The 21,467-nt window shown below is 35.4% G+C and overlaps 1 protein-coding gene, 1 long non-coding RNA gene and 1 other non-coding gene across 3 annotated transcripts in view; 2 read left to right on the top strand and 1 right to left on the bottom strand.

The window, feature by feature from the left end:
- PTPRQ (protein tyrosine phosphatase receptor type Q) overlaps positions 1 to 21,467 on the bottom strand; it is a 304,390-nt gene that overhangs the window by 11,628 nt on the left and 271,295 nt on the right. The window contains exons 55-61 of the mRNA XM_060412482.1: positions 21,190 to 21,271; positions 18,049 to 18,139; positions 13,039 to 13,115; positions 5,757 to 5,891; positions 5,216 to 5,341; positions 4,252 to 4,400; positions 720 to 855 (exon numbers count right to left, since the gene is read on the bottom strand). Coding sequence (XP_060268465.1) covers positions 720 to 855; positions 4,252 to 4,400; positions 5,216 to 5,341; positions 5,757 to 5,891; positions 13,039 to 13,115; positions 18,049 to 18,139; positions 21,190 to 21,271 — 796 coding nt within the window. The remainder of the gene's footprint in view (positions 1 to 719; positions 856 to 4,251; positions 4,401 to 5,215; positions 5,342 to 5,756; positions 5,892 to 13,038; positions 13,116 to 18,048; positions 18,140 to 21,189; positions 21,272 to 21,467) is intronic.
- Positions 1 to 21,467, top strand: part of LOC105614699 (uncharacterized) — a 90,379-nt gene that overhangs the window by 36,084 nt on the left and 32,828 nt on the right. The window lies entirely within an intron of this gene.
- Positions 11,518 to 11,628, top strand: LOC114114207 (U6 spliceosomal RNA). The gene has a single exon (XR_003589040.1). It is a non-coding gene; the product is annotated as a U6 spliceosomal RNA (small nuclear RNA).

Below are 21,467 nucleotides of genomic sequence, written 5' to 3'. Positions count from 1 at the left end.
TATTTGTAAAGAAGAGCCGGTAATACCTAGTCAATTGATTAGTTTCATTGGGCCTGCTTTACAAATAAAGAATTAAATGAGATACTGCATGAAAATGATCTAGTATAGTATCTGGAACCTACTAGACACTCAGCAGAGGGGTCTCAGTTTACCATTGTACTATGTGATTTCTTTTATGACTGAAATCTAGATTTTAAAAATACTTTTGCTTTCAAACGAAAACAACCAAACAAAGACTCCCAGATAGCTGATAATATTCTGTAACAAATAGTATTAGTACTACTATACAAAAGGGATAAATATGGACAAGGGAAATACATAGACCAACATTATAGTTAATATTTTAAACTTTTCCCAATTACAGCTTCTAGCATGTTTACGAGAGAAATTAATCTGATTCATTTTCTGTGCTTCCCAAACACTAAAGACAAATCTCTTTTACGAATTATTTTCTACATGCCTATCAGCATAAACAAGTTAGGATGAGTCAGCAGCATCAGTAACGGTGCTGAAGGACGACTGGGACATGTGGGTCCGTTCTCCTATAATCTCCATCAGCTGCCAGCCCCAAGCCCCCGCCCCCACCCTAGAGGTTTATAACATAAGAAAAGAGTGTCTGCTTTGTAGCCATAGTCCATGTCTAACCAGATTGGAGCCCCTAAGGTCCTCCCAGGAATAATTCTAGAGCTGGCACTGCTTGCGGTTTTGGATTGTCTTACCAGGTTTTGTACCATACACATTCTTTCACTTCTCAGTTCAGCTACTAATCCATATATATCCACAAAATCATGATCATTTATATGTTGCGTTAAGTGGTCCAGAGCAATAAAAACTCCAGTTCTTCCAACTCCAGCACTGTAGGAAGAGTGAAATTACATGCAAATTATTCAGCAGAAAGGGTTATTCATGTGGATGGTGATGAAGAAGATGAACTGTGGTAGCAATAAATTACATATAGTTTCTTTTCTTATGTGGAAGTAGATTTTCTTTGGAGTTTCTTTGTACTTATATTGTTCCCAAGACTGTTTAGAAGGAGCAAGATGATTATCTTTAACACGCTGTCAAATATTGGAGTTTTTTTTTTAAAAACCAGTTGAACTTTTTCTCTTCTTTCAATAACGTTTTAAGAAGTGTCATTGGAGAAGTACAGGAAATATTTTTAAAAATCACTGAAAAGTCTTAATACCAGAAACTTTGAATATATTTTTGGTTACCAGTAGTGATGCTAAACATAGAAAATAGACTCTTATGTGTTCTTATTCACTTTCCCTAGAATTTCCTTTTCCTTCCATAGATAATGACATTGGAAAGTGGTTTCCTTTTAAGAATTTAGTTTAATATTGAAGGACAGTATGTGCTCCATATAAACTGTTAATTGTTAAACCTGACAAGATTTATTCAAAAATTCCAATTAGAAAGACAAGACTCCTGTGTACTTAAATGGTTAATCTAGGAAGTAAATCTGAAAAAAAAAAAAAAAGGCATTTGAAAGGTCACCTAGTCTTACAAATGTCACTTTGAAAAATATGAAACAATACAGAAACTACTTCTGTAGGTTAAGAATAGTTGGCTGTTACAGTGCCTATGAGTCAACCTAAGAATAGCATTACAACATAACTCTGAACACGATAACACATATATAGCCCTCAGCAGAGTAATCAGTCATTACATTGTTCAGTATACTTTGAGTGTCAGATACTGCCCTAGGCATCTGGGGTACAGGGGCAAACCACACAGAGTCCCCAATACTTATAGAGCTTAGATTCTAGAAGAGGGATGATGGAGTCCACACAGAAGAGAAACATGTATAAGGTATGCCCAGTGGCGATAAGTGCTGTGTGTGTGCGCGCTCAGTCATGTCCGACTATTAGGAGCTCCATGGACTGACTGTAGCCTGCCAGGCTCCTCTGGCCATGAAATTTTCCAAGCAGGAATATTGGAATGGGTTGCCATTTCATAATCCAGGGGATATTCCCAACCCAGGGATCGAACCTGCATCTCTTGCGTCTGTCTCCTGCATTGGCAGGCAGATTCTTTACCACTTGCGTCACCTGGGATGCCCAGTAAGTGCTATGGTGAAAGATAAAAATTAAGGAGATAAAAGGTGATAGGGTAGGACAGGGTCATCAGAGAAAGATTCTCTGACAATGAAACTTGAATAGGGCTAGAAGTGCACCATGTTGGTACATGGGAGAGGAGCATTATGGCCAGAAGGTGAGGGAAGAGAACAGATCCGAGTGGGAGGGTGTTCTGCATATTCAAAGACAAGCAAGGAGACCAGGGTGGGGCGAGAGTGTGGAGAGGTGATGGGGGGCAGGGACCAGAGTATTCGCTACTGGAATGGATGTAGAGTGAGAGGAAGTAGAGAGTCGAGGATGAGTCTGGGTTTCTGGGCCACGCAGAATGGACTGCTGTTGGCCAAGATGGCATGAGGAGGAGTGAGTTTGGAGATGAGCCCAAGCATTCTGTTTTGGACACATTTTTAGAATATTGTGGTCATTTATTAACAGGTTGTCATGTTGAACTGGAAGCTAAATATATAGGTCAAAAGCTAAGGTGAGAAGTTGGGGTTGGACATGATCATTTAGGAGAAAGTTTTGAAGTGATACTTAAAGATTATTAATATAAGCATACTTTTTCCTGCATTTTTATCTATAAGTCACAAAGGATGAGGCTACACTTTTTGAGTCTAAAAGAGAGAAGGTACTTTACTTTTCTAGTGAATTTTAAAATCCACGATTATAATCCAGTGGCAGTATATATGTAAAATAGGAAGACATTACAGGCAGCTTACTATCCACTTTAATCATCAGTAATGCCAATTTAAAATCAATCACTGACTTTAAAAGCAAAATGTTACTGTATTTATACTATATGGAATTGGGAGGGTAAGAATGAGGCTTTTAATTTTATATGTTTTTAAATGTGAAAAGATATCTCATAATGTATGTATTACTCTTACAATTTAAAAAATCTAAAATATTCCTGGAAAAGAAAATGTAGACTCAATTAAATTATGTGTTGAGCTTCTTCATCTAAATAAAAGTTTAAAAACTGGATGGATTAATATTTTCCTAAATATTAACTACATTAATTATAGTATATCCCCATTAGAATATTTATCCATCAATTGATATTGGAGTTACTATAATAATTACTTTATTAATGTGGTTAAAAATCATTACTTAAACGTTTATTGTAGCAAAAGATGCATGACAAAACTTACCATTTTGACTGTATTTAAGTGCACAGTTTAGTGGCATTAAGCACATTCAGTCTTATGCAACCATCACCAATATCTGTTTCTGGACTATTTTCATAATCCCAAACAGAATCTCTATACCCATTAAACAGTAACTCTCCTTTTCTCTAAGTCCCTGGAGACCACTTTCTGTCTCTATGAATTTACCCCTTTTTTAGGTACCTCATATAAGTAGAATCATAAAACAGTATTGTCTATCACCCACTTTTTCTCTCATTTACAAAGTACAAGTGTTGAAGAGACTCATGCTGAGATTAATTTAGATATAACATGTTAGAAAGCATAAATCATATCAGTATGTCCAGAACTCTGAATTCTAAACAGTTATGAGCTTTATTAATTTTTGAGGGGGAGTATTGATGTTTCAGTGGTATAAAATGCCAATGAAAATAAAAGTGAAAACCTTAATTTATTATATTTATCATGTTCAAAGAGCTAGGTCAAAGAAAGATATCTGAATAGTTTGCAAAAGTTTGGAATCATGCTTTGGGTGGTCACTTAATTTGATCTTTATTTTAAAGTTCATTTTCTTGATTCTTTGTAACTCAAATCTCGGAAGTTGTTTTTACAAAAGAGTTTAAGTTATTCTAGTAGACTAATCTCAATTGAAATAATGAAGGATCAAGAATTTATTCATAAAACTCAAAAGATTCTACACTCCCAGACTCATTCACATCAGTAGTGGGCTACAATTTTTTATATTTTTTAAGGATTTTGAGAGGTATAATCCAGTAAAGATTCCATAAAAATTCTTGTACCAGGATATGTATTTTGTCTTTCTTTTAGCCATTTGATCTCTGCCATCTAACCTTTTATAAAACTACATCTTGATTTGTTATAACCAGTAAAATATCTGACAACTAAAAGCTGGACTGAATCTACATTAATATTCTACTAGCAAATCACTAGTGTCATGATAACATAAAGGTCACGTTGGGTTTAAATCCCGTTTCGAGTATTTCATAAAAGGTTCTGAAAACCTTTCTTACCTGCAGTGAACAATCATGGGTGTGGTATCATGTGCCCTGCTTGCTCGAACCAGCTTCACAAAGTGAACTAGAGGGGCGCTGTTCTCAGGAACCCCATGCTCAGGCCAAGCAGTAAAGTTGCACTGTCGAATGGTCATGCAATCCCCGTGCTAGACAGAATGATAGAGTTATTTAAGTATCACAGCGAAGTCTGAATGTAGTTGACTCCCCAGGTTTTCAAGGCAATCTTTTAAAATGATAGTTTACAAACAGAGAAACTATGGTTTCTTGATTTCCTATGAGAAGTCTTGTGCTATTGCTACACTACAGAAAATTACCTTTCAATATGAATGCAAACAGTGAGCATGATTGTTGCAAACAGATGATTATGTAGGGTAATTATATTCAAGGTAGTGTAACGTTTGTAACACCAGAATAGTAGATTTTGGACAGTTTTGACCTAACCACTTAAATAAACACACTCACAAATTATAACACTGGTATTGGGTATCTGATAATGTTAGAAAGTAAAAAGATCCTTATATCATTTTCTATGTGTATAGGTATTTACATAATAAAGGTGGGATCTCTATGTTATTGAGTCTATATTCAGTCTGGATTAAATAGAAAATCCAACGATTAAGATATAGATAGAGACATGTGATTTTAGAAATTCCTGTTTTAAATAAAATTTTAGTTTCTTCATAAAATAAGATAAACCTAGTGATCTAGTTGTTTTCTCCTGATTCTTTTCCTTGTTTACCTAAGAATTTGATATTAACTAGTTAATATAAACTCTAAGTAATTTGGAGTTAAACATAATGACATAGATCAAATCAAAATCAAAACTTCTATTTTGAAGATAATAGAAAAGCATTACTGAATATACAGAAATATGTCTAGAAACTAATTTTACTTTAGACATTTAGAGCATTAATATTTTTTATCATGTTTGACTTCCCCGCCTTTTTTTTTTTTTTTTTACCCTTTCAATTTTCAGATCTCTGATGGTCCAGTCTATTTGAACATCCTCCATTAGTTTTGTAATCACTATATCTCCAAAGACAGTAACTGGTTTGTTGTCCTCTGGCCAATACTGATGACATCTGATCTGTAGTCAAGAGAAAATTCACCAGTTATAAGAACCATTATATATATATAGTTGAAAGTTATTGCTACTAAGGTACAACTGTCTTATACATGCCCAAGTCATTGATATGCCAGAGTATTAGCTAAAATTGTCACACATGTGACACTTAAGTCGTGTCTGACTCTGCAGCACTATGGACTGTAGCCCACCAGGCTCCTCTATCCAAGGGATTCTGCAGCCAAGAATACTGGAGTGGGTTGCCATGCCCTCCTCCAGGGAATCTTCCTGACCCAGGAATTGGACTCTCATTTCCTGCATCTCCTGCTTTAGGAGGCATGTTCTTTACCACTAGCACTACCTGGGAAACCCAGCATCACACATAAATTAACACAAACGTAAAATAAAGGTTTTGTGAAAAGCTTTTCAAATAACTTACCCGCCCTTTTTCAAAACACTGTGTTAGCATTACTAATGTTTTTGCTCTGGTTTCCCACACCATTCTCCAAAAGTCCCCAACTGTTCCTGGTAATGGACCTTGAGTAGCAATAAATTCATTTGGACATAAGTAGCCCTAGAATGATATAATTACAACATTGCATCAATATTTACATATATATAATATTTTTTAGCTTTTGAGACATGAAAAACATACTAGTTGTAAGATTACCTAATATTCTAAAATACTGTATATTTTTGAATGCTAAAAGATACTCAACATTTCCAACATTAAGTTAAACCTCATAATGTAATATACAACTACCTGTTCTTAATTTCTAACTTTGAATAAAAGAGTGAGAATGAAAGTGAAGTTGCTCAGTCATGTCTGACTCTCTGCGACCCCATGGACTGTAGCCTACCAGGCTCCTCTGTCCCTGGGATTTTCCAGGCAAGAGTACTAGAATGAGTTGCCATTTCCTTCTCCAGAGGATCTTCCCGACCCAGGGATCGAACCCGGGTCTCTCACATTGCAGGCAGACGCTTTACTGTCTGAGCCACCAGGGAACAGTAAGGCTGAATAATAATAATATGTTTTATGGCAGACAATATGTTAGACATCTTTCAATTAACCTATTTCTCATAAAAACCTTATGGATTAGTATTGTTATTATCCTCATTTTACAGATGAAGATGGAAGCTAAGAAATGTGAATTTGCTCAAGGTCTCACAGTAAGATAGTCTGGATCCAGAGCCAGCTGTCTTACCCACTCCACTAGCTATTGTTATAAATTTAAAGAACGTGCAGATGTTTTCATATATCCCTGCAAGAAATTATCTGCATTAATGATGGTATTAGTAATTACTCTCCAGAGCTTAAAACCAAGAGTAATGTGAAGATAATAAGATTCATTTAACCATTGGAGGACCTGAGATTTGTCTCAACCCTGTTATGACAACTCTTATACATTTAATCGAGTCGTTCTCAAACTCTGTCTATTCACCTGGAATGTAAGCATGCCACGTGAGTAGCATCCGTGGATTTTTCTTAAAGTTGGTGTGTAAATTTTTAAAAAGTGATGGAATTACATCTATTTCAAACATCAAAATATTTTGAAGAATGAGATTTAAGGGTGAATTTTATTTTTAAATTGAATTGGCTCAGTAGCCAGAGAATATAGTATTATACAGAATAGTATACATTTTAAAGTTCAAGTGGTCCTAAAATCCAATCCAACCAGTCTGTTTTACTGTAAAGAATGATGAGCCCCTTCAGGTGATTTTTCCCAAATCACAGTGCTAGTCAGTGACAGTTTCTGGAACAAAACCTTGAGTCTGCTAAAAACAAACAAAAACTATGTGCTAAAGCATTTCTGTGTTTCCAGTCTCAGTTGAAATACTTCAGCATGTAATTATTTACATTGTAAAGGGTGGTTTTTTTTGTTTGTTTGTTTGTTTTTTTAGTTTAAATAGTACTATACAATCAATGTAGAATGTTAGGAAAATTCAGAAATATATATTAAAAAATATGGACTTCATCTGTAATCTCACTATCCAGAATGAAGCACCATTAATATTTTAATTTCTTTACAGCTTTTAAAATGCACATTCCTCCATTCAAATAATATTCATGAGTGCTTACTGTGTGCCAGGCACTAGTCTAGGAACTGAGGATTCATCATTGACTAAAGTTCCTACCCTGATTTGTCTTATATTCTAGTTAAGGGAAGTAGACATTAAATCTGTAAACAGGTCTATTAAATGAGTGATTTACATAGCTTTTTTTAAGTGATAAGTGCTATGAGAGAATTTCAGAAAACAGGGTGTTCAGAAAAGGCTCATTGGTGAAATTTGAGGAAAGACTTGAAGTAGAAAGAGGTAAGCCCTTCAAGATTTGGAGAGAAAGTGTTCCAGGTAGAAAAAAAAAAAAGAAAGAAAGTCAAGCGTAACAGCATTAAAAGAGAGATGTGTCTGGGGTGTTGTAGGAACTGCAAGAGGGGACAGTAGTAGAAGGTGACATTGGAGACAAGAGAGGGAAGGGAGCAGTGCTTTAGGGCCTGGAGCAGGTAGTTTTAAGAGTTTGGTTTTTACTCTGGATGATAGAGAAAGCCATTGAAAGATTCTGAACATATATATAGTGTGTTTAATAGTTCCACTCTAGTTTCTATACAACAAGCTGATAATGGTATAAAAAGGGAAAGGAGGGAGAGTAGTTGGAATATTGCAACAATCCAACCAAGGAGTGCAGTTTGGGTGATAGGAATGGGCACTGTGATAAATAATAAAATCTGGTGTATTTTGAAGACAGAGCCAAGAGACTTGCTTATGGATTAGATACTGGGTATAAGAAAGATAGGAGTCAGTAATGATTCTAAATAAAGATGGGGGAAAAAAAAAACTTCAGTATGAGCATACTTTAAAAATTTTGTTTAATTAAAATATAGTTGATTTACAGTGTTTCTGGTGTAAAGCAAAGTGATTCAGTTATACATATACAATATATATTCTTTTTCGTTATCGTTTATTGCAGTTTATGGAAAATCATTCCCTGTGCTATGCAGTCGAGTTTGTTGTTTATTTATAATACATTGTATCTGCTAACCTCAAAGCCCTAATTTATCCCTCCCCACCCACCTTCCCCTTAGGTAACCATAAATTTGTTTTCTATGTCTGTGGGTCTATTTCTGTTTTGTAAGTAAGTTCATTTGTATCATATTTTAGGTTACACATATAAGTAATATCACATGGTATTTCTCTTTCTGTTTCTGAGAGATTTTACTTAGTGTGACAATCTCTAGGTCCATCCATGTTGATGCAAATATCCTTCCATTCTTTTTTATGGCCAATATCCTGTATGTACTTATATATACACACATATATACCATATATGTGATACATAAATACACACTCATCACATCTCCTTTATCCATTCCTTGATCAGTGCACAGTGAACACTGGGGTTGCATGTATCCTTTCAAATTCGAGTTTTCTCCAGATACATGCTCAGGAGTATGATTTCTGGATCATATGGTAACTCTAATTTTAGTGTCTTAAGGAAGCTCCATACTGTTTTCCATACTGGCTGTACTAATTTACATTCCCACCAACAGTGTAGGTAGGTAGGTTCCTTTTCCCCCATACCTAGCATAAGCAGACTTAATAGGAAAATCAGGAATTCACAATGGACATATTAAACTTGAAATCCCATTTGGATATTCAAGTGGGAATGTCATCACAGCAATTGGGTATATGAGTTTGGAGTTCAGAAAGAAGTCCAAACTAGAGGCATAATTTTTAAGTAGTCAGCAAATACATCTTACTTAAAATCACAAGAATGGTTGAGGTCATCAAGGAAATGAGTTTGAAAAGAAGCAGCAAATTCAAGGAATGGGCTCTAGATAATTTCAGTGTTTGGTAGTCAAGGAGATAAGAGAAAACAAAGAGACTGAGATGAGAGTGAAAGCCGTAGATGGAAAATCAAGAGAATGTTGTCCTAAAAGCCGAATGAAGAAAGTGTCTTAAGGGTGAGGACAATTAAGTGTAATTTATCAATTTATAAAATATTTCTCCTAGTCATTTGCATTTCCCTGTTTCAGGGATCCAATATCATTTGGTACTATAATCTTCTATCAGCATAGACCAAATCTGATGTTTCTGATATGATTATGGCTCATATGTATCATAGCCCTTAATCTTCAGTCTAACTATAGTAAAAGCTATCCTCAAATTGAAGTAATTTCAGGCATCTTAGGTTGACGGGAGATAATTTGGGTTAGCAGGTTGGAGTCTTCCTCTTATTACATAATGTTCTTGTTCGCTCTCTTGAAAACATTTGTAAACTCACTTGTGCAACTATTGGCTATTTACAAGGATGCAGTATTTATTTTCCTCTCTGCCTCTCTCCCATGGTCCATCCTTAGTCAAAAATTTCCAGCTTCTCGTTGAGTCCTGGCTTTAGGAGTATAATTCCCAACAACAGCCAAGGCCCGAGAGGTAAACAAATAGGAATCTAATTACAGATCCTGGCCTGGTGTTTCCTAGTCTCAAAGCACACACTTCAGACCACCTACTGGTATTCCCTTTTCCCTTCTTCAGGTTTCATTTCTTCCCCCCATCTAAACACTACTTATTTTGCTTTCTTCTCATGCTCTATAGTTTTCCCTTTTCCTGCAGCATCCAAAGAAATAGGAATCTAGAGTCCATTTGTAGATGGCCTCTGTCTTTGGCTCCTGGATCAAATGTTCATGAAGTTTCACATGGAAGTGCCATGGAAGAAAGCTGGGGAGTGGGGAAACTGCGGTGTCCTTCACTCTGAGAAGTCTGTACTGTTTGTGAAGTGAAGACTGCCTAAACTTGGGGATGGAAAAGTGAGAGCTCACTACAGTATTATGAGTTTATTTCCATCTTCTCCTGACATCCCAGACAAAGGAGATTGCCCTGAAAGTAGAAGCAATAAATATACTGCCCACTATAATACTGAAACTTGCCTTACTGTAAAGTGCTTTCCATCGGCACCTGCTTCCTGTGCAGCTCGGTAAGGATGACGCATATCATTACATATGGGTCATGGCAACTTTGTTGTAAGGGTTGTCACAGTACGACATCCCCTGGCCACAGAAGACTGTATATATTCTGCATATATTCAGACTTAGTTTATTGTCCACTGTGCATTATCTTCTTCTTATGATTGTCTCCCAACAACTGATAATATTTAGAGGGAGCGCCGGGACTTCATTAATATTCCTTTGTTTATGTAGAGGGAACACTGGGAGTTCATTTAATATTCCTTTGTATATGTAATCTGTGTGGTTCATTTATACCTCCTAAAACTGTCTGGTTGCCTTCCTAATCATGTTCATATCCTATACTGTCATCCCATAGCTAGTTGGACCTTTTAGGCTATGAGGTATTCATTTGTGTCTACTTAATTGGTAGATAAGAGTCAATATATAATTGCCATTTTGGAGTAATTACTAACCAAAGTAAAATTTAGGATGAATGAATTCTTTTCCCTCTTAACAGAGGCTTGTGGGGAGTGGGACACAGGACAGGTTATGTTTGATGTTGGGGAAAGAATGGAGCAATACAAAAGCAGAGCCCCAGGGGGACCAAATGAAATGGCAGGCCTAGGCGAGAAGATGATGAAGAAGAAGAAAATTTTTTTAGTAAGCCAGAAAGAAAAACACCAATACAGTATACTAACTCATATATACGGAATTTAGAAAGATGGTAATGATAACCCTGTATTCGAGGCAGCAAAAGAGACACATAAGTATAGAACAGTCCTTTGGACTCTGTGGGAGAGGAAGAGGGTGGGATGATTTGGGAGAATGGCATTGAAACGTGTATAGTATCATATATGAAACAAGTCGCCAGTCCAAGTTCAATGCATGATACTGGATGCTTGGGGCTGGCGCGCTGAGATGACCCAGAGGGGTGGTACGGGGAGGGAAGAGGGAGGGGGGTTCAGGATGGGGAACACGTGTATACCTGTGGCGGATTCATATTGATGTATGACAAAACCAATACAATATTATAAAATAATTAACCTCCAATTAAATAAATTTATATTTTTTAAAAAAGAAAAAGAAAAACAATTTTTTTTAAATGGGCTTATGGGCAGTACAGGAAAGCTTCAGGTATCTGTAGAATCATGATGAGAACCCTAGTTAACCTTGCTACCTATTAGAGTTGAAGTCAGTGGTGAAGATTTAAGGGTACACATCCTGTGTTTAAGAAACTGCATGCGCTTTGCTTCGGCAGCGCATATACGGTAAGCAAGCACATGCACTGGACTTGGAGAGATACAGAGAGGATTAGCGTGGGCGCTGCACAGGGATGACAGGCAAATTCATGACGCGCTCCGCACTTATGTTTGATCAAATTATGCATACAGTTCTTTCTAGAAGAGGTGGCTTATTAACAGGGAAGAAGATTGCTATATTACAGTTGTAAGGATAGCGTTAGGGATTTTATGTTTTCTTTTTCATAATATCGAAGATTGAGACGTCAGTGGGGTATTTTAGAATCCCAGGGACATCAGGATGGAGGATCAGTCATCATTTTTTTTTCTTTCTTTTCTTTTCTTTCTTTTTTTTTTTTTTTACAATAAAACGTTTTCAAACTTTTTGCCTCAACGTCTCGCCCAAGCCTGCCGTTTCATTTGGTCCCAGTGGGGCTCTGCTTACGTGTTGCTCCATCCTTTCCTTTGCCGTCTAGAGAAGAGTTCATAGTCTTAATTCAAACTAGTTAAATATTCTGGGTGAACCAAGTCACTGATTTGCCTATTACCTTTTAGAAAAGTTGTCATTTTGTTAAAATACTGTACTTATTATTAATCTGAATTTGCATTGACTATGTTTTAGTGTGTTTATACATGGTGAACTCAGTTTCTGAAATTAAGCTTTTTATTTGCAATATTCTAAAAATAAACTACAACTGTATATTTGATTAGTTCAGAGATAGAATCATCTGCCTTAGGGAGGAAGTAAGTGAGTCAGGGCCAAGAGAGGCTAATCTCTAATTATCAGTAATTTTTCAGAAAGATTTTCTAAGTGACTGGATTAAATAACCACAGGAGCCATTCCTCCTTTGAGATTTCATGGTTGCGTCAACCCAAGTGGAGGTCTTGGGTGCATATAGGGTTTCTGTGTTCCTAGGATAGTGGTGAGCACTGAGAGAGCAAGAGTCATGGAGAAAGAGCTCCTTGAAACACTCTGGTTATATTCCATTTTTGATCCTCTGTGGCAAGCATTTATTATCTGTGATGTTTATCACAGTTTACCCCACGTTGGTTCACTTAAGATATGTTTATTGAGTGGCTGCAAAAGAGTACACGTTCTCTAAGTAGCAGAGGGTGTAAAGAACATGGCATCATAGTCCCCTTGAAGGAATGAAAATCTCTAAGGGAAGAAGAGCGCAATGGGTTTTTATATTATATGGATATGACTATCCATTTGACTAATTTCCTTGAAAAACTGGCTGACCTCATTGTATACAGAGGATCTTCTGACAAACACTGGAAACAGTGGAAGGTCCAGGGGATATGTAGTTTGAAGTTGGACATCTGCTGCTTATTAGCGAAATGATTGTTGGGTAAATTGCAACCTCTATTTGGAGCTTCCGTTTCCCCATGTATAAAACATGGTATACCTAATGTTGTAAGGAACTGGTACATTAAATCTATGGAGGTTGTAATGCATTTCTTGTTTTCAGTAGTTGGAAGAGTACCATTATTGCAGTATTTATGTTTTATAAAAAATGTATATAAAATAGCAACTTACAGAAACATAGCTGGCATTAATATAATCTGATCCTGGAATACTAGCATCAGCTATCAGCTTCACTCTGTTATTGTTATCTAGAAGGAAAGATAAGATATTAATGCTATTTAAATTACTTTTTTTCTATAAAATACAAAGAAGTTTCTGATATAAAATTTGAAAATTACAGATGGCTATAAAATTTTAAAGTAGTTCCTTTTTATTCCATATTTCCACAACCTAAAGACAATGACTATTAATATGTTCTCATATTTATTTCCAGGATTTTCTATACATAGTCATATAAAATTAACCACAAATGGGGTGCTAGTCCCTCTATTCTGGAAAACATTTTATTTAGCCATATCTTTCCATATTAGTGCGAATAACAATATCTATTGAGTTGGCCATAAAGTTTGCTCAAATTTTTCCATAACATGCTGTGGAAAAGCCTGAACAAATACCTTTACCAACCTAACAGTTCATTACTTTAAAAGGCCGTATAGTATTTCATTGTGAATATAACATACTTATTTATCTCTTCAGGATGATTGAAAATCATATCATTTTGTTACTGTAAAATGCTGAATAAATAACTGAAATTTTCCATATATGTTGGAGTTTATTTGTAGAATACATTACTAGCAGTAAAATTCCAAAATCATATTGTGCTTCTCAAATTTTGCAAGACTGATGAATTGTTCTCAAATTATATCAGTTCACTCTGAACAAAAGTGTTTGAACAGTTTGAACAATTGTTTCTTCCCACTTTCACCATCATAAGATACTATTAAACATTTTAATTTATGACCTTCTGAGAGAGACAAATTGATTTATCTTAGTATTTATTTTGATTGCCTTAACTATGAGTGAAAGTGAGCTTCTTTGCTTGTGTACTGGCCATTTTAAATATCTTTTCTATAATTGCCTTTTCATATTATACTATTTTTTATTTTAAAAAATATTTTATACTAAAAATGTTACACGTATTGAAATTTTTTTGGTTTGTCGTTTGTCTTTGACTCACTATCTGTTAGATATCTTGCCATACGTAAATTTTATATATATTGTAATCAAAGTTCTCATTTTTCACTGTGGCTTTCTGCGTGATACATACAAAAGGCTTTGTCATACCAATATTCTTATCTTCACACAGTCATTCATAGTGTCTTCCAGAGCTTTAATAGGTTTTATTGCTTGTTTTAAATATTTTGATTTTTAATCCATTGGGATTCTTTTATTTGGGGACAGGATAAGGGAAAATCTGTTTTATTGTTTGTCTCCATTTAGAACAATAAATAGTGCACCCTTTCCCCTTATTCAAAATACCGCTTTATCATACATTAGTTTTCTCTGTGTTTAGGTCTATTTCTGGAGCTCTTTAATTTAGATGCCTATTTTTCTTTCACACCAGACTTTGAATTACTGTTATTTAGACTGTTTTACAGTCTAGCAAAATGAGATAACCCTTTTCCCATTATTTTTCTTCAAAGACAGTATAAAAAATTATTTTTCCCTGAGAATCATTGCCAAATTGGAATTACAGTCGAAACGTCCAGTGCTGATTTTCACTAGACAAGGAAATGATACAAAGTCATCTATTACTAAATTCTTCTGAGGTTTTGAAACAAACCTTCCTGGGAAGGTGCTGAGCAGTGGAGCGAAAATGGGAACGTGGGTTTGAGTGGGAATCCACACGCTCTGCCCATCTGCTGTTTATGGCCTTGGGCGAATTGTTTCCCTTCTCTGTTTCTTTGTTACCTCAGCTATAACATCTAGTTATAATATTTATTTTGTAGAATCCTCTGAGGATTGAATGTGAATGTTTACAAAACGTATAGCTGTGTATGGAACACAGAACATGTTCTCAAGTTCTTAGAATTAAGCACATGTTATATGTTAAATGACTTTGCTGTATCATTAAGTAAGTATAATGATCCAAACAATGTGTTTGAATCTAAAGAAGGGGGATCATTCAAGCAGATTACGTGAACCATTTCTGTCCCAAAGATTTTGAACTTGGTATGATGTGCCAATTTTAATGACGCTGTGGCCAGTCATGCAACTAAGAAAGGGAGGCCATCAGTCTTCTATTCACTCAGTATCTGAGTGAACTATCCGAGTCAACTGCACTCAGTCAACAGCAAGCTAAACTCTTCTTCATGGTGTTGGAACACTTGTCAAGGTCACAGTGTCCTGTCAAACAGAGATTTGGAAATCTCTTCTGCACACATTTGCTGCTAATTCTAGTATCTTAAAGCCCTGTAAGCTAATATGTTCTAAAATGCACTGTGATATTTGAAATCCTTCTTTCTACATTACTCAGGGGAAACAGTGAATCTCACTTAGCTGGCTCAAGCTAAAATTCAGACTCTACTAAAATGAATTCATTCTCTATGGGAGAAAAAACATTTCTTCAGCTTTATGGCTCCTCTGCAAACACAAGGGGAGAATACATTAGTTTAAATGTGCATTTTCTATGTGTGTGTGTGTGTGTGTGTGACGGTGGGAGGCAGCTGGGAGCATATGGGTCTGTTTGCCTGTATGAGAGGATGTGAGTTTACAGCTTGTCTTCCGACCCAGATTAGGGAAATAGGTTTGTTATCTCCAGACCATAGACCCTAAGGGCCTGTAACTAAATTTTAGTCACCCAGAAACTTAGAGGCTTTTAAAAATAAGCAATTTACTGATTACTAACAATCATAAGAACTAATATTTATTGAGAGCTTCCTGTGTTCTATATTGGGCAAAGTGATTTACAGGATTATTTTATCTAACCCTTAAAGTTATGCGGTCAACATTACTAAATAATATCCAGTAACTAAAATAGTTGTTACATAAACAGAAATGCAACCCAGGAAGTTTGATTAGAGCCCATGTTTTTAGTCATTTTACTATACAGCAGGTAGTATGTACTAGTTGAATTAACAAATTCTTAATAAAATTATTGAAAAGTATAAAATTATGCCTAATCAAATTATTTCTTATAGAACTTCCAGTTCTTTAAGAGGACAGTTAAGAAAAAACTTTACCCCCAAAACCCATTAAAGGATATTAGATGTGGATGTAGAATATTATTTGAAAAATTACTAGGTTTTCTGTACTGAAATCAAAAAACAGAAAACAGTTGGATATTATCCCTTTGGCTCTAGCAAAGGTGGAAAAAAATGTATGCAATGCTTCTGATATTCCCAGACATCCTTGATTTATAGTTATTTATTGTCGCAGCCATCACTGGTTATTTTTGTCTTGACCTCGGCTATTGGGATTGCCTTGCTCCCGAGTTCTCCTTATTTGAAGGATGTTTGTTTAGTTACATTCTCCTTATGCTTTAAGTGCTAGCAAGCTGGCACTGTATAACTCTAATGGCCATTATGTGAACCCAGAAAATAATGCACTGAAATCTTAATAACAAAAGATCAAATGTTACATATAAAAAAATCTCACATGTCAAATTTTTATATATTTAAAGTCAGATATGCTTCAGTCTTTGGAAATAAGCTAGATATGTTTTATCTACCTATATATAATGATACACAGTGATATACATTACTTTAGCCACATATACTATTATAAATAGATATTAAATATTCCATAGTAACTGTCCTTCAATCAGACTATAGTATTTATTTTCACAGAGTATCATTAAGCATGAAGCAGAGAATCTGAAGGACATTTAGATATGGATGCGTATAAAAACCTGACACTTTCCATATTTCCTAAACTTAGGATGTATCCCACCCAGGTTAGCTCTCTGAAAGGGAAAACAAAAGGATTTATTAGGAAAGGTCATGCCAGAGGAATTTAGGGATGTAATACTAACATTCCTCATTTCCTACGAAGATGCCTTATTTGTCAACTTACTCTTAAAGTCATTTACCTATGATTTGTTTTGTTCCAGGAAGGATTTTAGGTGATTAAAGCTATTTGTATTTTCATCCTTTTCTAATTCTTGGGAGTTAACAGATTCCATTAGGTTACTGACTTCTAGATCATGTTTCCCTAAATTTGTTTACTTCATGCCTCAGTTATCCTCTAATTCTAAAATAACACAATATGGTCCACTTTTTTTGGGGGGGGGCTATCCATATCCTTATGATTTTACCTTTTACCATATTTCTCAAAGTCTGTGTCGTTCTAGACAGAAGAGTTCAATTTTTATATGTATGGAATTTTCCCCAGTACAGTTTCGAAAAGACATAGAACATAGAAATATATATATACACTAACTCAAAAATTAGGAATATTTTAAAACTCTAGACTTTGAAACAATATTGACATTTCAGAACTTAACATATCACTTTTTAATTTTATAATATAAAAATGTATTGAATCAGAATATACTTAGTAGGATAACATGTTGAAAAATATAGCATTTAAAGAGAAATGCTGTTTTTTCTTTCACATTACTGCTAATTCTTACATCAATAATATGGTCTGTGTTTTCCACATCAGTATACACATTCATTTTAATGACATTTAAGGACATAGGAACAGCGTAGCATGTACTACGGTTTCTTACTGATTGAAAAATGTTGACTGTGGTAAAGCACAAGCCTGCCTCCTTTGTAAAAAACCAACCCTGGTAATCACACATTTACTCTGATCTTCAACAAATATTTTGCAATGCACTTTTTTATATTCCTTTACAAAGCACTGCCAAGCTCTTAAGGAAAGTAATGCGCACAGTTACACATGAACTTTCTCTCTTCATTTGAGAACTAGGTCTATAGGAAGATATTAGAGAGGTTTGTTCCTGGGGTTACATTACAAAGCTCAGAAAGTACTAGGGCTACAGTTTCTTACACCTGCATGAATAAACCTTGTGTGAATAAGCTGAAACCCCTTGTACATTAACTTTAGTCAATATTAACAAAGCCAAAGAAATACAATTTATAAGTTGTTGCTAATAAAATGCATTATTATAATTCAATTAATATGAAATACATGTTTAAGAAGATGCTAAAGTGCATTTTGCACTCATTTGAAAAGCTTTCAGTATCTAAAACCAGAAACAGTATATACACATACATGGTTTTATGTTTGGAAAGCGGTTTTTTGCTCTGTTCCAGGGCAGATCAGCATCAGTCGAAGAGAGATCCTGAAGAAATTTTGGTAATTCCTGCGGATTGAAGTCATTGCAAAGTTTAGATTTATTTCAGAGGTCAACACGTAAGTTCCACTTAGTAAAAGACTATTCTAAGTCCTTTTATTTTTAAAACGGAAACACTTCTCATAACTGCAGAAGCAGGGTCAAGTGAACAGTAAGGAACTCAGATGAGCTTACACTGAAAATACCCTGCATAGAGCTGGTCCTTGGGCTCCTGCTCTCCCTGGCACGGTTTCTCTGCCCTCTGTGAAGTCTGAGGTGAGGCAACCGTGCTAGCGACTCCTTTCTTACTTTACTTATGGTTTCATCAAATATTCCCTGTGTATTATTTAATATTTCAACATCTGCTTAGTAGGGGAAGGGAGTTGGTGATTTATTTTTTGTTTTTTCTCCTTGGGCAGTGTGATTTCATGCCTATTAATTGGTACAACAGTGGTCAGTTTGAGAAGATGCCAAAGGTCAATTCCTGTTCTCAGTGGGCATTGTTAAATCGATAGCAGAATCCAAAGGTGTGATTAAGAAATATCAGACACTGAAGGAGTGTCAGGGAACTCTGTTATTGATATTTTGGTGGAAAATCATGATATCTGTTGATCATTTAAAAAGCTGTTCAAGAGAATTTTATCAAGCTGATTTACATTTATGAAATTTAGGGTTTTCCATATTAGAAATGTCTCAGTTTACCAGATTCCCTTAAAAGTGCTATAACTGAGGGGTTTGCAATTTTTCAGCATTTTTAAAAATTATTTTTTTAATTTTATAATTTTTTCCCTTCTTATTTTTCCTCTGAGAATTCTGGACAGTCTTTTGCAGGTATGTATGTGTTAATGAAGAGGGACAAGGTTACGCATCTGAATTCTGGTGTTCTGGCACCAAAGGCTTCGAAAAAATTTTTAACCAAATGAGGAATCCTAGAGCAGCTTCCTTGTGTTAGGTTTTGGGAATATATATCAGCATATTTATATGAGACAAATAGAGGGGAAAAGAAAGGTGAATTGGAATCACCTTCTATTCTGTGTTTACAGAAGTCTCCATGTATAGAGTGAAATGACTGTGGCCTTGATAATCAATATTTAGTTACCAGGTCGATTGTTTGGTTAGTAATATTACACTCAGTGGCCTTCTTATCAGGGCACACGGGGCTTCAACCAACTCTCCTAAATACTTAGCTCTTTCTCCTACAGTTTCTGCTGGTTGGTGGATCACAGCTGAGTGAGACTGTTTTGCATCCTTACGCTTTCGCACTCCTCATTTCTCTCTAGAATACCTTTCCCCCTTTCTCTGCTCATTGGGCCTCTGCTCTGTCTTAAAGTTCATCTGGCCGGTCACTTTTTTGTAAAGTCTTTTCTGATTGCTCTCCAGACAGAGTTGAAGCTCACTTCTTTCTGCGTATCTCTATCAGGACAGTGTGTATGTGTGATTTCTTAGACATGTCTGCAGTTCTTATCATAAATATGAACTTCTTTATGGTAGAAATCATCACTGTAATAACAAATGCTTATTGTGCCAGCCACTGTTCTTAGTATTACACATCATTTAATCAGTTTGGTATTCACAACTCAGTGAGATAGATACAGATGGAGGACACTGAAGAATAGAGAGTTTAGGTAATTTGCCCAAAGTCACCTAGCTATAAAATGCTGAATTGACATATATCAGTGCCTAGTGCAAGGAAGAGCTTACTGATATTTAAGGTATAAGTGAATATGACCTGAGTTACAAGGTTTATCAAATATATGCATCAAAGATGCATTTGTTTATTAAAACAGTTTTGCTTTAAAAATTGACACAGCCGTAGGATGAAAAGCAATTTAAAAAAGCCATGTCCTTACATATTTATATACATTTACTTAGTATATACACACAACATATATATATATATATAAAACCCAAGTACTTAAAACCATGATCTCCAAAATAGTTAAACTAGAAACCTTCTCAGTATATGTGAAAATGTTATTGCTAATAAAACTTTTCAGATACTCAGTCATGTATAATGGAACTGTATTCGCTACATTCTAATGAAACTACCCTTTGGTTCCTGAAAAGCTGAAAGCTCTTGCTCTGTAAATGCTAAGAAGAGTTTTATGGTACCACTGATTTTGTTAAGTCCAGATCAATATTTAAGAAGCATAACCAAAAAGCTGTAGGAAATACCATTAATCTTCTCACATTTTTGTTATTACTCCCTGAGAGACTGAAATATTACAATCCTGAATTATCCAAGCCAATTGTTTGAGTCTTTGTTCACACACTAAAACGTTCATGAAAAAACAGAAATATTTGGTAACATTTAGAAATCTGTTTTTATTTTTCTCATACAAAATAAGTCAGGAAAGGGGCTCACAAATTTTAAGATAGCTTGTAAATCTAAGAAATGCCTTATGTTTTTAATGTAATTTCAATTTTGTAGATATATAAACGCTAAAAGCAATAAAATTTATCTTCTAACTTTCAAATAGTCTTAAAGTGACAAGTTCTTAACTTCATATATTCTCTTTAATGTGATAGAGCACTTATTCCATGATTTAAAAATAAGCCTGTAAAGCACAGGTGTTCTTTATCTGTTTTTGTACAGTTCTAAAAAACATTGTTTCTTATAATTTCTGGAAACATCAAATTCTGTTCTCAGGTTCCTCTATACCACTAACATAAACTAAGCAGGCAAATATGAAATGAGCTGCTTTAGTTTCAAAATCTAAAAGTTATTGAAATATATGGTACCACCCAAACCTTGCACACATACAAAAACGAATGCATCCAGCATTCTAGGGTTGCTTCTACATCTGGGTAGAAGAGAACAAACAGGGCCAGGTTGCCCTTGCTGGGGGGAAGTCTGAGGAGCAGCACCTTTTCCTGACACAGTAGGTGAATAATTCTGTTCAGGTTGCACCAGAGGCTGCTCAGTGTAATGTTACTATCCAAACAATCAACCTGGTAATTGGGTATTGATTATCACGGCCAGAGTCCTTCATGGCCTTGCAAGCTTAAGCGGGACATGAAATGTGACACGTGAAACGACTGGAGGTCTGGCAATGTTGTGACAACTGCTGGCAACATACCGAAAATTCTTCTTGAAACTTTAGGTTGTTGTTTGTGCAGAGCTCTTCAACATGCTGCAGGAAGGATTTCTTGCTTATCGGCCTCCAAAGAAAGGTATAAAATGGAGTTATGTTAGGTTCAGTTCTTTTCCTTTAGTCTGGACACTGCCTTTATAGTTGACCAGTTAAGAGGACACAGGACGTTTCAAAACCACACAGCCCTTTAAAGTCACTCTGTCATATTTACAAAACTAGCTTTCCCCCTTTGAGTTCACTTTCTCTGTATTTCATGGTGCAGA

The sequence above is a fragment of the Ovis aries genome, chromosome 3 (assembly GCF_016772045.2).
Source record: "Ovis aries strain OAR_USU_Benz2616 breed Rambouillet chromosome 3, ARS-UI_Ramb_v3.0, whole genome shotgun sequence".
NCBI lineage: Eukaryota > Metazoa > Chordata > Mammalia > Artiodactyla > Bovidae > Ovis > Ovis aries.
The sequence above is the reverse complement of the archived record's forward strand: the minus strand, read 5'-3'. Positions and strand labels throughout refer to the sequence as shown.